General features: G+C 42.9%; 1 protein-coding gene across 2 annotated transcripts; it reads right to left on the bottom strand.

The window, feature by feature from the left end:
- Positions 1-3,520: 3,520 nt before the first annotated feature.
- Positions 3,521-13,732, bottom strand: DYRK3 (dual specificity tyrosine phosphorylation regulated kinase 3). 2 transcript variants are annotated; one of them, XM_070767848.1, is made up of 3 exons: positions 13,436-13,732; positions 11,357-11,468; positions 3,521-5,338 (listed from the first exon to the last, which is right to left on the bottom strand). In XM_070767848.1, the coding sequence occupies exons 2-3, from the start codon at positions 11,438-11,440 to the stop codon at positions 3,764-3,766; spliced, it is 1,659 nt and encodes a 552-aa protein (XP_070623949.1). In that variant the 5' UTR covers positions 11,441-11,468; positions 13,436-13,732; the 3' UTR covers positions 3,521-3,763. The 2 variants fall into 2 exon arrangements, with proteins under 2 accessions (XP_070623949.1, XP_070623948.1); XM_070767847.1 differs by having other exon boundaries at positions 13,474-13,732.
- Between the last annotated feature and the right edge of the window lies 1 nt (position 13,733).

Here is a 13,733-nt window from a genome sequence, read left to right as displayed (position 1 = left end):
TAATAAACCCCATTCTTAACAAATTTAATGTCATGAAAACTAAAATATAATGACATTAGTTAGCTAACCTGTCTGTCCCACCTCCCCTTAAAACACCTAGGAATAACTGAAAGACACGTGCACCCCAGTGTTCACTGCAGCACTGTTTACAATAGCCAGGACATGGAAGCAACCTAGATGTCCAGAGGCAAACGAACGGATAAGGAAGCTGTGGTACATGTACACAGTGGAATATCACTCAGCTATAAAAAGGAATGCATTAGAGTCAGTTTTGATGAAGTGGATGAACCTGCAGTCTATTATACAGAGTGAAGTAAGTCAGAAAGAGAGACAAACACTGTATATTAATGCACATATGTGGAATTCAGAAAGATGGCACCAACGACCCTCCATGCAGGGCAGCAAAGGAGGCACAGATGTAAAGAACAGGCGTTTGGACTCAGTGGGAGAAGGCGAGGGGGGTGATCTGAGGGAGGAGCACTGAAACGTGTACATTACTGTACGTCAAACAGATGACGAGTCCAAGTTCAGGGCATGAAGCAGGGCACCCAAAGCCAGTGCTCTGAAACAACCCACGGGGATGAGGTGGGGGCTCAGGATGAGGGGGACACATGTATACCTGTGGCTGATTAAAACTGATGAATGGCGAAAACCATCACAGTATCATAATTATCCCCTAAGTTAAAAAAAAAAACAACTCAAAAACACCTCGGGATAAAGCATGCTAGTATGGTCATAATCAATCTCCTCCAGGAAAGGAGATCCAGGCTAGACTCTCTCTTCTTTCATGGAGCCCTTGTGGGACAGAAGCAGAATCTTTGTATCATAGTTAGGTTATGGTTACATTTTCTTTTTCGTTATCATCAAATGTCAAATATTGGATCAGAAAAAGGTGGCCTCACATAACTCTTCTCTAATTATCCTCTCTCAAAAAGAAGGGGTCAGAGGTTTACTGTGTAGGTCAATTTGAAAGAAGATAAGAGGTGAGCACACTCCTGTACACGGAGGGAAACGACCCCCAGCATGTGTACACACTCAGGAGCATCACGCCCGGTTAACTCAGAGCTCCACGATGAACAGGCATGCCCGTTTGAAGCTTGCACTCTAACAAAGGAGAAATCGTGACAGCACATGATACACAGATCCATCACTGTGAGAGCAGAAGGTGGGATGGAGTCTAATAAGGTGAGCAGGCATTAGCTGGACAGGTCAGTTTTCCACGTTGAAAGAAACCCATGATTTTAGGAATGAAATAAAACAAACATTCCTACCCAGCTCTGTACTGCGTCAGTAACAATGTGGAAACTCAGTTGATTTTTTCAATTTAAAAATCAATAAGTCAACCAACTTGACCTATTTAATTGAAATAACGAAAATGGCTAAAGAACAATCCAACAACTGTAATACACAGCCTGAATCGCTGTTATCAACTCTGATCCAATTCAGTTACTCAGTGCTATGGCTGGGCAGGGATCCAAGCAATATCTGACAATGGCTGGAGAAAAGGGGCACAGTGTGACAGCTTCTAAAAGCTTCAGTTATCCCTAAACTTGAAATGCACTCATAAACCTCTCCAAATCCATCTGGCACAAACACAGTGTTTTCGAGCAGCCCACTCTCCCCAAACTTGAAGTAGCCCACAACAGCCAGGCATGCCAACTTGAATGACTCTGCTCTGCGTCACCCTCTAGGCTGCCAAATTTAGGCATAAACACATCCGTTCACCTTCCCAGAGCTTTCTAGAATTTGTACAGTGTCATGGGTTGTGTACATCCTGTCACTTGGCCCAGGGTTCCGTAACCTCATGGTCCCTTCAATACACAAAATCGGACCACAGGCTCCCTTCTCTCCCAAGTCACACACAGCGCTGAGTGACCAAGGAGACAGCTCACCGACAACACAAACATCGAAATCTAGCACGTGGCAGACGCGTTTGAGGTTGCAGTCCTTTTAACAGTTTGCTGAAGACAGCAGGTCTCCCTGTGTGATAACAACTGGAAAAACCACTTCAACATATGCTGTGTCTAGATAATGCAGGAGTTCTACACAACTTCTCTGCAAGTCAGAGCATTCAGCAGGAGTTAAAGGGCTGAAAGGACTTGCATATTCCATTGCCTTCTGCAAACCAGGGGTAGGGCAAATAACTAAGGTTTTAAATATACAGTTGCTCAGGCCCCAGAAATACCAGGACATCCCCTTTTAAGAGGCTGAGGCCTCCGTCTGAACCTTGCCCTGCCCTGCAGCCTTGCACCTGAGAGGCTGGGACCACGCTCCGGACGTTTGCTCTCATAGCCTGTGCTGTGGCTGTCAGGAAAACTTCTCTTAGGGCAAAAGTTCCTGAAGCAAAGTGCCCATGGCATGTTCCTTCTTTTTCTGTGTTGTCCAACAAAACAAGCCTCCTCCCGATCTTATGGAATCTGCAGAGACTAAATTCCATCTTAAAACTGTAACTGGTAACACTGTGAACAGCATTAGAGAAAGCAACGGTCTACTCTGCAGGACACCCCGTCAGGACAGTGTTCAGGTGGACCCCCGTTCTGGAGGATAGAAGCAGAGGCAGGGCAGGGGAAGAGAACAAGACAGCAAGTGCGTTAGCTGCTGTCCCTCCCCACCCTTCTGAGGAAAGCATCTGGCTAGCAATTCACTTTATTACTAGCCCTCGCTGTTTAAATCTTAGCACAGAAATAGGATATATAAAAGAAAAAATGAAACGGGTTAGTTTTTGGATTTTCTTAGAACTGAAGCTCACTCTGAATCCAGGGAATCATCTTCTGTTTACACTGAAAGTGACAAAACTGTGGCACATTAAGGTGGCAGACAGCTGGAAAGAGGAGTCCAAGTAACGGGGCCGTGGTCAGCTCTATGCGATAGTGGTCACTTCGTGACGTAGAATCCATGGACATGCACAACTGCCATTTGCACGCTGACGTTACCTCTAATGTTCGGGCTCAGTTGGAGACCAGGGTTAAATCCCTGGGTTGGGAAGATCCCCTGAGGAAGGGCATGGCAACCCACTCCAGCGTTCGTGCCTGGAGAATCCCATGGACAGAAGAGCCTGGTGGGCTACAGTCCATGGGGTCAGAAAGAGTCGGACACGACTGAGCGACTCAGCACAAACACAAGATGTCTATAAAATGCTTTCAGTGCCCAGGAAACTAATCAGCGGCAAAACAATGACAACATAAAATAAAAACAGCACCCATCACAGAATTGAAAGGAGCGCTTGGAAGCAGCAACGTGACTTCTCCAGGAGACCCCCTGCATCCCGGCGCTCCTCCAACCTCGTATTCTCCTGTGAGCCCTTCCACCTGGCAGGAGCCCACAAGACAGCAGGCTGGGGCCAGAGATCGAGCTTTGGCTCTCACCTGTGACTACGGCAATGTCCCAGATTAACCCTCTGAACAGATGCCGAGGGAGTCTAGAAGTTAATGATCAGGATATACTTTCTGGCAGAGATTTAAACCAACTGAATTTAATATGGAAGGTGATGCACTCCTGCCAATAATAACAAAAGATGCACTGACCTATAAAAAGTCTTTTAATATATATTCCAGGATGGCCAATACAAGCTGGTTAGGTAATTTAGCCCTTGTGAAGAGTTCTTTTAACAGTCATATAAAAATGCTTTGTTTTATTTAAAAAAAAAAGAAATCTGCATTGACAAAAAACACATCTACCAATGGGCTTTTTTTCCTTTCCATTTTCAGGTTTGCAAGATAATTAAAAATACATCCATACGCATCTCTGAGCACACTGCTGCCCATCAGTTAATCAGCTTTGGCAATACACTGCACAGAGGCATACCACCACTCGTCTCTGACATTAAATTAGCTTTGAGCTTATTGGCTATTCCTACAACTGGAGGCAACTTGGAACCCAGGCCCTGGAAAGCATTTGCAGGATTTACTACCCGTTTGCCTGACACCTTTTCAATGGTGAGAGGTCTAGGAACAGATTTGCTAATCCAAGGGTGTCTTAATGCTTGAGCCGGGGTCAAGCGGGCAGAGGGGTCCCAGTGGAGGCATCTTTTCAGAAACTCTATAAATAAGTAGTCCTCACACCCTTTCAGTGCCGTCACCCAATCTTTGCTGCCTGGGGGACCCCGCTTCTTACCCCTCCGCGAACGACCTCCCACAAGCACAGCCCTCCCATCGGCCTGCGTGGTCACAGAACAGTAGCGAGGCAGGCCCTTGGAGTTAATAAAGTACTTGGCACGTTTGGATTGTTCCAGAAGTTTTGCTGGTGGCATCCCCAGAAGTTCCATCATACAGGCCAGCTGGTCTCCTTCATCCTCTCCAGGGAAGAGCGGCTGTCCTGTTAAAAGTTCTGCAAGGATGCAGCCAAAACTCCATATGTCGATGGGTGTGCTGTAGCGGCTTCCCAGGATGATCTCCGGAGCTCTGTAAAACCGAGACTGGATGTAAGTGTACAGCTTCTGGTACTCGAAACAGCTGGAGCCAAAGTCAATGACCTTGGTTGCGCTGCGCCCATGCTGTTTCAGGAGAATGTTTTCTGGCTTTAGGTCACAGTGAATGATCTTGTTTTTGTGGAGCGCATCCAAGGATTGCAAGATGGATTGAGCGAACTTGCGAACTAACTGGATGCTAAAGCCCTGGAACTTGTTTTTTTTAATGAGCTCATAAAGGTCTATGCTCAGCAATTCAAAGGCCATGCAAACATGGTTCCGGAATGTGAAACTTTCTAGCATGTGAATCACGTTCATGCTACCGGTTTTATCCTGCTTTTTAAGATGCTCCAAAATCCGGATCTCCTCTGCCGCTTGGCGATGGAAGCGCTTTTCATTGCGCACCATCTTCAGGGCCACGTACTGTCGAAGTTTGTGATCATAGACCCGGGCTACCTGCCCAAAACTGCCCTTGCCAATAATTTTCAGCACCTCATATCGATAAGCTAGATGGTCTCGAGGCACGTGAATATAGGACCCATCTGCATCGTCATACCCGCCGTTATTAGGACCACCAATAACTCCATGTCTTTTTTTGGCATTTGGACCCACAAAGTAAATTTCTGGATAATTGACAATTTCCAGCTTCTCATAAGCAGTGAGGTGATGCTTATATTGCTTCAGGGCCTGTTCTGGAGTCAGAGGCACCGCTTTGGATGCTTTGGATGAGCTGCTGGATTTCACTGTATTCAAACTATCCGAACTTTTACCCTGAGAAGCGGTGGGAGAGCATTTTTCAGAGTCGTTGACACCATCCGACTGAAGGTTGTCAGCTCTTCTGTTGCTGAAGTCTTGAAATAGCTGTTCTACCTTCATCTCACCTCCATTCAGGAAGCGTTGAGTAGGATCTCTTGTTAAATGCTCAGTGGTGATCTATGGCAAAGAGAAATGAATCCATGTTAAAGTCACTAAAAACAGTGGAAGGACGAAGGAATCCTCCCCTGAACTGAACAAAACAACAAAACATGTCCAGATGTGTAGTTAAAAGACCCAAAAGTGAGATGAGAAAAGCAGGCGGTCCTAGAAACTTATGCTATGCTAATCTTTAGACTCCGTGACTTATGGGCACCCCGGCTCCCTACATATATATTGCTTTGTTTCAGACAAGATGGTCATCTTACCATACCCTAAACATGCTACATTCCTGCTAACAGGTGTGTGTTCTGACTGAGGATCTTTTCAACGCATCCACTTGAATCCTATACTCTGTCAAAGCCCAATTCTCGTCCCCTCTCTCTCCTACTCAGAGCTACTCCAAGCCCACACTAACTGTGGCTCCACTCACGTCTTAACTGTAGCTTTCCCATCTGCCGTATAATCTGGCACCTGATTATATACATACTGCCCTACACTGTTCACACTTGTTTCAAGTATCTTCCCAAATCTTAAGGGCACGTATCAGGAACAAAATAATGCATATTACAGTGTTCTGTAAGTGATAAAGGGACAGAGGCAGGATGTGAAGCCAGGGCTTCTGACTCAGTCGGAAGGTTACTGTAACTTGGTGCCAGCTTCTGGTGTCTGCTCTAACCCTCCAGTAGGGCCTGAGTGCTGATCGTGGCCTGCAATCAACCAAGGCCTCATCATCTACTCCCGGGGCCCCAAATAAATTATTCCATCTTTCTACCTCCCTTCACCCAATCACAAAATTCTAATCCAGAGAAGACTCTTGAGATCACTGAGGCAGATTCTTTCTGTATCTGATGAGGAACAGTGAGAATCCAAGGCCCCTATGGAAAGGCCCTTTCCTAAATAAAGATAGCCTCCTTCTTTCCTTCTCTCTCTCCCAGGCTCACAGACATATACACCACTCATCCTCAGCAAGAGCCTACACGACAGAGGCACTCAACTCTTTTTACTTTATTTTACGTCACCTTTTTCTGCAAGGAATAGTAACACACAGAGGAAAATTCTACTTACTGAGTATCTCTGAAATAAGATTCTTTGAAAATAGATGGGAGAAAAAGAGCAAAAAAACCAAACACCATGAAAAAGAGAAAAATGTAAGAAGGTGCTAAGAAGAAAAAAAGGGAAAAAAATGTTAAATCTGCTGTTCAAAAAAAAATTCCAGGATAGTTCCAAAAACAATTTTTTTTAATGGATCTGAAGAACTGTACCCCTGATGTGTCTGAGAGCCTCTACGATCATTTCAGGGGAGCTCTGAGCTATAGTTAGGATCTCTTAAAATACGATACAAATTATAAGATAATGATCCAAAGTGGCCAAACATTTAAAAAACAGAATTTTAACAAGACCTAAATAAACAACACCTAATCTATCATCTATATAAATAAAAATATAAATAAAAACAAAAAAGGGGATGAAAAAATTAAGTGTCAGCATATCTAGACAGACCCTAATTTAGTTACAAAAGCAGGATATTAGTTCCGGCCTGTTCCTTTTAGGTCCTATAATTAATTTAAACATTTATAGAGTACTACAGTTACAAAAATGAGGCATTGCACCATCTTACACATAAGCAAAGCAGCCAGTAGAACTGTAGCCATACTTTGACATTGGGTTTCTAAATAAAGAGGCAAGATACGGACCAGGAGAGATCACTGATACCAAAATAGAGAATGATCACTAGTCAAGAAGTGTTAAAATGTAAATATAATGCAACATTTTTCTTATCATCAATTAAGTCAAATAATTATTCCTGTTTTTAGGGATGTTCACTACTACTATACCAGTAGTGAACAATTGAGATCACCAAAAAACAGGTCATCTCAAGGCTCTACAGTCTATTAGGAGACATGCTTTGCTGAACTGAACAATTATAATTGTTTGATTTTAGCTAGATATACACAACAAAACTGAACATTTGCATGCATCTCAACAAGTTTTCCTTAACATTTTTATTATCTAACCTAAACGCATCTAAATATTTACTCTAAAGTCTTGGGGACACATTCTTAAAAAATATGAAGTCAGAGGCCTTGGCTGGGGTGGCTACACTGCTCAAAAACTGTTGGTCCCAGGACAGGGAAAACCTTTAGACCAGTTTCTTAGCCCTGGTTTCTCCATCTGTAAAATGTTGATAATACCTCCTTGTAGTATGTTATGAGAATCAATTAATAATATATGGGAAAGACCTTCACAAATGATAAAACAGGTTAAAAATACTGATAACAATTAGGGAAAATTCTCAACACAGTAAAGTTTAAACCCTGATACACCCTCCCTTCCCCATCTAGCTTATCTTTTCTCTCTGCGGTGCCTTCCTCTGTGGCTCCAGACTCCCCCTCCACCAGATGTCTGGCATTAAATATGCCTTCTGCTCCAAGAAGGGCTCCTTGATTGGGCTTCTCTTAGGATGCACGGAAACACTTCACCCACTTTCTCCCCCACATAAAACCTGCTTGCAACTTGCTATACAATTTAATGTGCTACCTCTCCAGAGCTATTTGAACTTTAATAGAAGATTAGTATCTTAACCCAAAGGAATGACTTTCTAGGAACTCGACAAGCTGGTAGGAAAGCTATCCGTGGTCCAGGGTCCATCCCTGGCTACTTCACCTAACTCTGCCTACAAGGAAGGCTGCCCTGGCTCTTGAGGTCTTCATTTCTGTTTGTGATCAAGAGAGGGTCTCAGGTACAGAACGTTAATAAGAACAGATATACAGCAGAAAATTAACTGTCATAAAACTATTACAATAAAGACATCATTTGGATTTGCTGACTCGTGGTTGTTCCTTAAAATGAGCCTAAATCTCTCTGCAATTTAAGTACTACTTTGCTCTCTAGACTTACACAGGAGTGTCCAAATTTCCACGCTAAAGCTCTTCAGATACCTAAAAGGGTTGTTCTGCCCCACTGTTTTTCTGTAGACTCATCATCCCCCATCACAACCTCCACGTCACACGGCTTGTGATCCCACGTTCTCAACAGAGGCTGCACTTTGTGCAAGCACAGCTCCCAGAATAGAACCCAACACTTCAGGTCTAGGCCCCCATGGATTGTCAAGTTCTGAATCTCCAATGCATCTGAAGAATTCCAGGAAGGAATTTTTCCACACAGGGAGGGGTTCTTTTCTTAGCTTTCTTTCCTTTCTTGTAAATAACTCAAATACTGGCCTGAATCAATTATGTATCAAATCTGCTGTGCTATAAATAAAATCTTTCTTTCATTGTTCTAGAAGAATCTACAATTCCACACACATGTTAAAGTAGTTATAGAACACCACCCTCTCACTCTCGACCCTAAATCTCTGCAACACAAAGCTAACCTATTAAAAGCCTAGGAGCAGATGATTTATTATTTACAATGAGAATGTAAGGCATCTCGGATAAACAACGAAGCTAAAAACCTTTGTGAAATGAGCAGCAGGGTCTTGGAGTCATGGCATAACGAGCTACAAGTGTCACTAAGACGTCGAAAGCACTTTTAAAAAAAGGTTTATTTCTTTTAAAATTTATCTATTTATTTTTGGCTGAGCTGGGTCTTCACTGCTATGTGTGGGCTTTCTCTAGTTGCAGAGCACAGGCTCCTGGGTGCTGGCTCAGTAGCTGTGGTACACGGGCTTAGTTGCTCCACAGCACATACAATCTTCCTGGACCAGGGATTGAACCCGTGTCGCCTGCACTGGCACATGGATTTTTAACTGCTAGTCCACCAGGGAAGCCCTCAAAAGTACTTTTTCAGCAAAGTTTGCAAAGACATCATTGGGTTAGAACATAAAACCTTGTGTTTCTGAAATTGTATTACTGTGAGTATCATAGAGTAAAAAAATTCATTTTGATCCTGAAACACAATTTAATTGCCCTACTAGACAGCTTCCCTGATGGCTCAGATGGTAAAGAGTCTGCCTGCAATGCAGGAGACCTGGGTTTGATCCCTGGGTCAGGAAGATTCCCTGAAGAAGGAAATAGCAATCCACTCCAGTGTTCCTGCCTGGAAAATCCCATGGATGGAGTAGCCTGGTGGGCTACACCCCACTGAGTCACAAAGAGTCAGACATGACTAAGCAACTAACACACACACAGTGATTAGCACTGGCCAACTAATGGCTGGTGCTAAAGTTAAAATGGCCTATTATCTATATTCAATTATCATCTCCAAATTCTCTAGCATTCTTTCCAAAATAATGTATATTATAAATAATTATGCGACTTTATTTTTAAAAATTTACAAATTTTTATAAAATTTTTGGATTTTTATAAAATATGTATAAATTATACATAATTTATATCAATTAATAAATGACTTAGCTCTTAATTTAAAAAATTAGTTAAAATGTATTTTAAGTCACATGATGACTGCAGCCATGAAATTAAAAGATGCTTACTCCTTGGAAGAAAAGTTATGACCAACCTAGATAACATATTGAAAAGCAGAGACATTACTTTGCCAACAAAGGTCCATCTAGTCAAGGCTATGGTTTTTCCTGTGGTCATGTATGGATGCGAGAATTGGACTGTGAAGAAAGCTGAGTGCCGAAGAATTGATGCTTTTGAACTGTGGTGTTGGAGAAGACTCTTGAGAGTCCCTTGGACTGCAAGGAGATCCAACCAGTCCATTCTAAAGGAGATCAGCCCTGGGATTTCTTTGGAAGGAATGATGCTAAAGCTGAAACTCCAGTACTTTGGCCACCTCACGCGAAGAGTTGACTCACTGGAAAAGACTGATGCTGGGAGGGATTGGGGGCAGGAGGAAAAGGGGACGACAGAGGATGAGATGGCTGGATGGCATCACTGACTCAGTGGACATGAGTTTGAGTGAACTCCAGGAGATGGTGATGGACAGGGAGGCCTGGCGTGCTGCAATTCATGGGGTCGCAAAGAGTCGGACACGACTGAGCAACTGATCTGATCTGATCTGATCTGATGACCAACTGCAAAAGTTTCCTATAGAGATATGCTAACTGTCAGCAAGTAACTGAGAAATCTGATCATCAACACAAGGACTACATATATGGTTCTGGAGTTTTCAGAAGTTTTTATATATTATAAAAATAAGCTGGCAGAGAATGGAAAGGAAACTTATTGCACTCCAGAAAGGAGATTAAAAATAGGGTTACTGGCCTTCCAGATATATTTAGCCCATATTCTGTAATATTATGAGCCTTGAAAGCTGTGAAAAAGTTGATTTTTAGTGGCAAAGCTGACAAAACAGCTGGGAAGGACTATGGAAAATGCAAGAAGTTCTTTATATAGAAATAATTTTAGGTCTTAAACAGAAATATGAAGGAGAATTATTGATAAATTAGTCAGCTCAATTATTCAATTTGTTCATTAGATTACATGCAGCAAATTTTAAAACCACAGGATAGCTTCTCCCTGTCATGGAACTTGTCCAAACCCCACTCTCCCTACCACTCTATGTGTGCCAAGGGAATAAGAATTAGTTTTTTTTATTACCTTAATAAAATGGTGTCAAAAGCTAAATGCCTGCAAGCTCCAAAATGAATAAATGCATTAAAACCCAAACTGTACTGATTAAGTTTTATTTATGATCTATAAAATGGTTCTCTTAAGCATACTAATAAGCTAGGACTGCATTTCTACCTTGCAGAAAAAACATAACTCTAAGGGTCAGAGGTATTTTCTGTTCCTTGTTTTTGTTAAAATGAGCCATCATAATACACTCTATATATTTATCATTCTATTAAAAAAATAACCATTATCTAGACAAAAGTAACATGCTATTTTTTTTTCCTGTTTATCCCAGTGATTGGAAGGAATAAATACATGGGTTCCAAATCAAAATCATTCTGAAAAGCTAAACTTGGACCTCAGAACCTGTTATTTCAAAGTCAAGAGAAACCAAGAAGAAACAAAAGAAGAGCCTGGGTTAACCAGTGAGATATAACTGTACCTTGATTATTCAAAGTAGATCTTCCTCCTTTTCAGGAGGATCATCAAAGCTCAAAGAATTACTTCATTTACTTACATTTAGTCTTCTGGGTAGAGGTGGTTCAGAAGGATTGCAGGGTACATTTGAACAGGGTGGGCATTTGGTTTCATCTATCATCATGAAGGTATCATAGACACCATCCCCCAATCTAGTTGAAAGGATTACAGATAAAATCTGTCAGTAACTAAAGTAAATAAATTTGTATTTCCCAAACACCTTGTGTTTTAACTACTTCTTATCTTCTACAAAGAATAATTAATACAAACAAATGTCCCCTCTGTATATACACTACTATGTGTACAACAGACAGCTAGTGGGAAATTGCAGTATATATATAGCACAGGGAGCTCAGATGGCACTCTGTGATGATCTAGAGGGGTGGGATTAGGGTGGGGGACCTACAACGGAGGCTCAGCAGGGAGGGGATATATGTGCATCTGTGGCTGATTCACATTGTTGTACAGCAGAAACTAACACAACATTGTAAAGCAATTATATCCCAATAAAAATGATTATGGTGGGAAAAAAAAATGGTCACTTCGAATTTTGGCAATGAACACAAACTACAGAGGAAGCAAAGGAAGAGAGGAAATCCAACTTTTCTCTTTGTATCTAAAGAAATCAAAGTATTTCTAGGTTTGTATTTTGAAATGGTTGAAAATAATTCTTATTTTCTGAATGTTGTTAAGGATAGGGACTATCAAAGGATCTCATTTAACTTACTACTTGAAGACTAGTTTAAATACTGAAGCCTAAAAGCTAACTAGAACAAACAAGACGGAGGACTGTATTTTCAAAGTCGGAGACATGGATTTTAATTTCAGCTCTAAAACTGGCTACACCAGCTCCCTCTCTGAGCCATTTTCGACACAGTTGTAAAGCGAAGAATAGTTCTAGTCTACACCTTTCTGGGTCTTACAAGCAAGTAATAAAAGGCCTTCTTAGGGCTGTCTTCTCTTTACTTACCTACTTAACCTCTATCTAATTTATAGAAAAATACAGTGAATTCTACAGGAAATACTAAAGAAATTCTCTAAATTACAAGCATTTCACATCTTTATCCACTTAATTTTCCAGTGGATGGTGGAAGCTAAATGCCAAGTGATTACAGATTATTTCTCTGTTTAAAACTCTGCCTCCACCACTGGAAGGCAAAACAAAAGACGGAGATTTCTTTAATCCACAAGATGGCCCTGAATAATGTACTTCATCTGCCACCAAGAACACGGATTTCCAGTAACACATATCAGCACTTCATTGTATCATTTTTACATGATATATTATGAATGCAATGATAATGACCAGCTGCCAGGGAAGAACTTTTTTAATCTTTAAAAGCACGCTGCAATAATTCAGTGGCTTGTAAAAACTGTTTTGCAGAATTAGTTCTAGAGTTTTCTTAATCAATGTGTTACAGAAATAGAGGTTTTTTAAAAGCTCAAAATACAAACCCTAACGACCCACTACAAATATTTTTGGAATGTTCTCTTTTTAAAAAAACAGTCACGTTCTGATAGAATAAAGTCTTTAAAGGGAACTGCTTCACTGACAAGAACCAAAAATTCTGGATGCGACTGATTCTTTGCCAACAGCAGGAATAAAACAAACACAATAGGACAGACGTCCACATTTACAGAGAAAGACAGATGGAAGACCTACAAGATTTCCTATAAAGAGCCAAAGGAAGTGTCCATGCAAATGAAGTGGGGAGCGGGTGGGGGGGGGTCCCTTCTATTAAGGTGTAAAATACAATGTAAGGTGGAGAAACTCTCAAAACAGGATCCACAGAAAAGCCCTACCAGGCAGAGCCCCTCACCTGCACCCCGAGGCCAGACCACACCCCTCACGGCAAAGTCCTCGGTTATCCCTGTTTATCCCCTCTAGTTTGCTAAGAAGCCCTACCAAGTCCCAGATTCTTGGACTTTTTGACCGTACATCCCCGATCGAGGGCTTCAGAGAGAACCCCAGGGTGGAATTATTTCCCTAGCCTCCTCCCCCTCTGGGCTGGGGAGGAGGGCAGCGGATGGAGAAGAAGGCGGCGGGCCAGACCCCTTCCCTAACCCTCCCGCTGGGGGTTCGCTCAGCCTCCAGCCCGCCCATCCCCGCCCCGCTCACCGGGGCTCCCCAGCCCGTTACGCCCGCGGCGCCGTTACCTCCGCTGCTGCGGCGGGAGTGCGGCCCCCGGCGGCCCCTCATCCTTCCGCCCGGGCCCGCGAGCCGTGCCTCCCATCCCGCAGCTCGGGACCCCGCTGGGGGGAGGGGCGGCGGTTGGAGAGGCGGGCGAGCGGGCGGCGTCCACCTGCGCCGCGGCGGCTGCCTCCCGGGCCGCGACGCTGCCCCGGGAACTCTCGTCTGGACACTGGCGCTCCGCGCGCGTTCGCTCGGAACTGGCCCGGGTCGGGAAGAGCGAGAG

Source organism: Bos indicus, chromosome 16 (assembly GCF_029378745.1).
Source record: "Bos indicus isolate NIAB-ARS_2022 breed Sahiwal x Tharparkar chromosome 16, NIAB-ARS_B.indTharparkar_mat_pri_1.0, whole genome shotgun sequence".
NCBI lineage: Eukaryota > Metazoa > Chordata > Mammalia > Artiodactyla > Bovidae > Bos > Bos indicus.
The sequence above is the reverse complement of the archived record's forward strand: the minus strand, read 5'-3'. Positions and strand labels throughout refer to the sequence as shown.

Bases quoted from the DNA above. Each gene is read 5' to 3' on its own strand.
- DYRK3 (XM_070767847.1), bottom strand. From the start codon at position 13,550: ATGGGAGGCACGGCTCGCGGGCCCGGGCGGAAGGATGAGGGGCCGCCG. The intron at 11,469-13,473 runs GTAACGGCGCCG...CCTTTCAACTAG, and splicing joins CTCCCGCCGCAGCAGCGGAG to ATTGGGGGATGGTGTCTATG. The intron at 5,339-11,356 runs GTAAGTAAATGA...TCTTTGCCATAG, and splicing joins CTCTACCCAGAAGACTAAAT to ATCACCACTGAGCATTTAAC.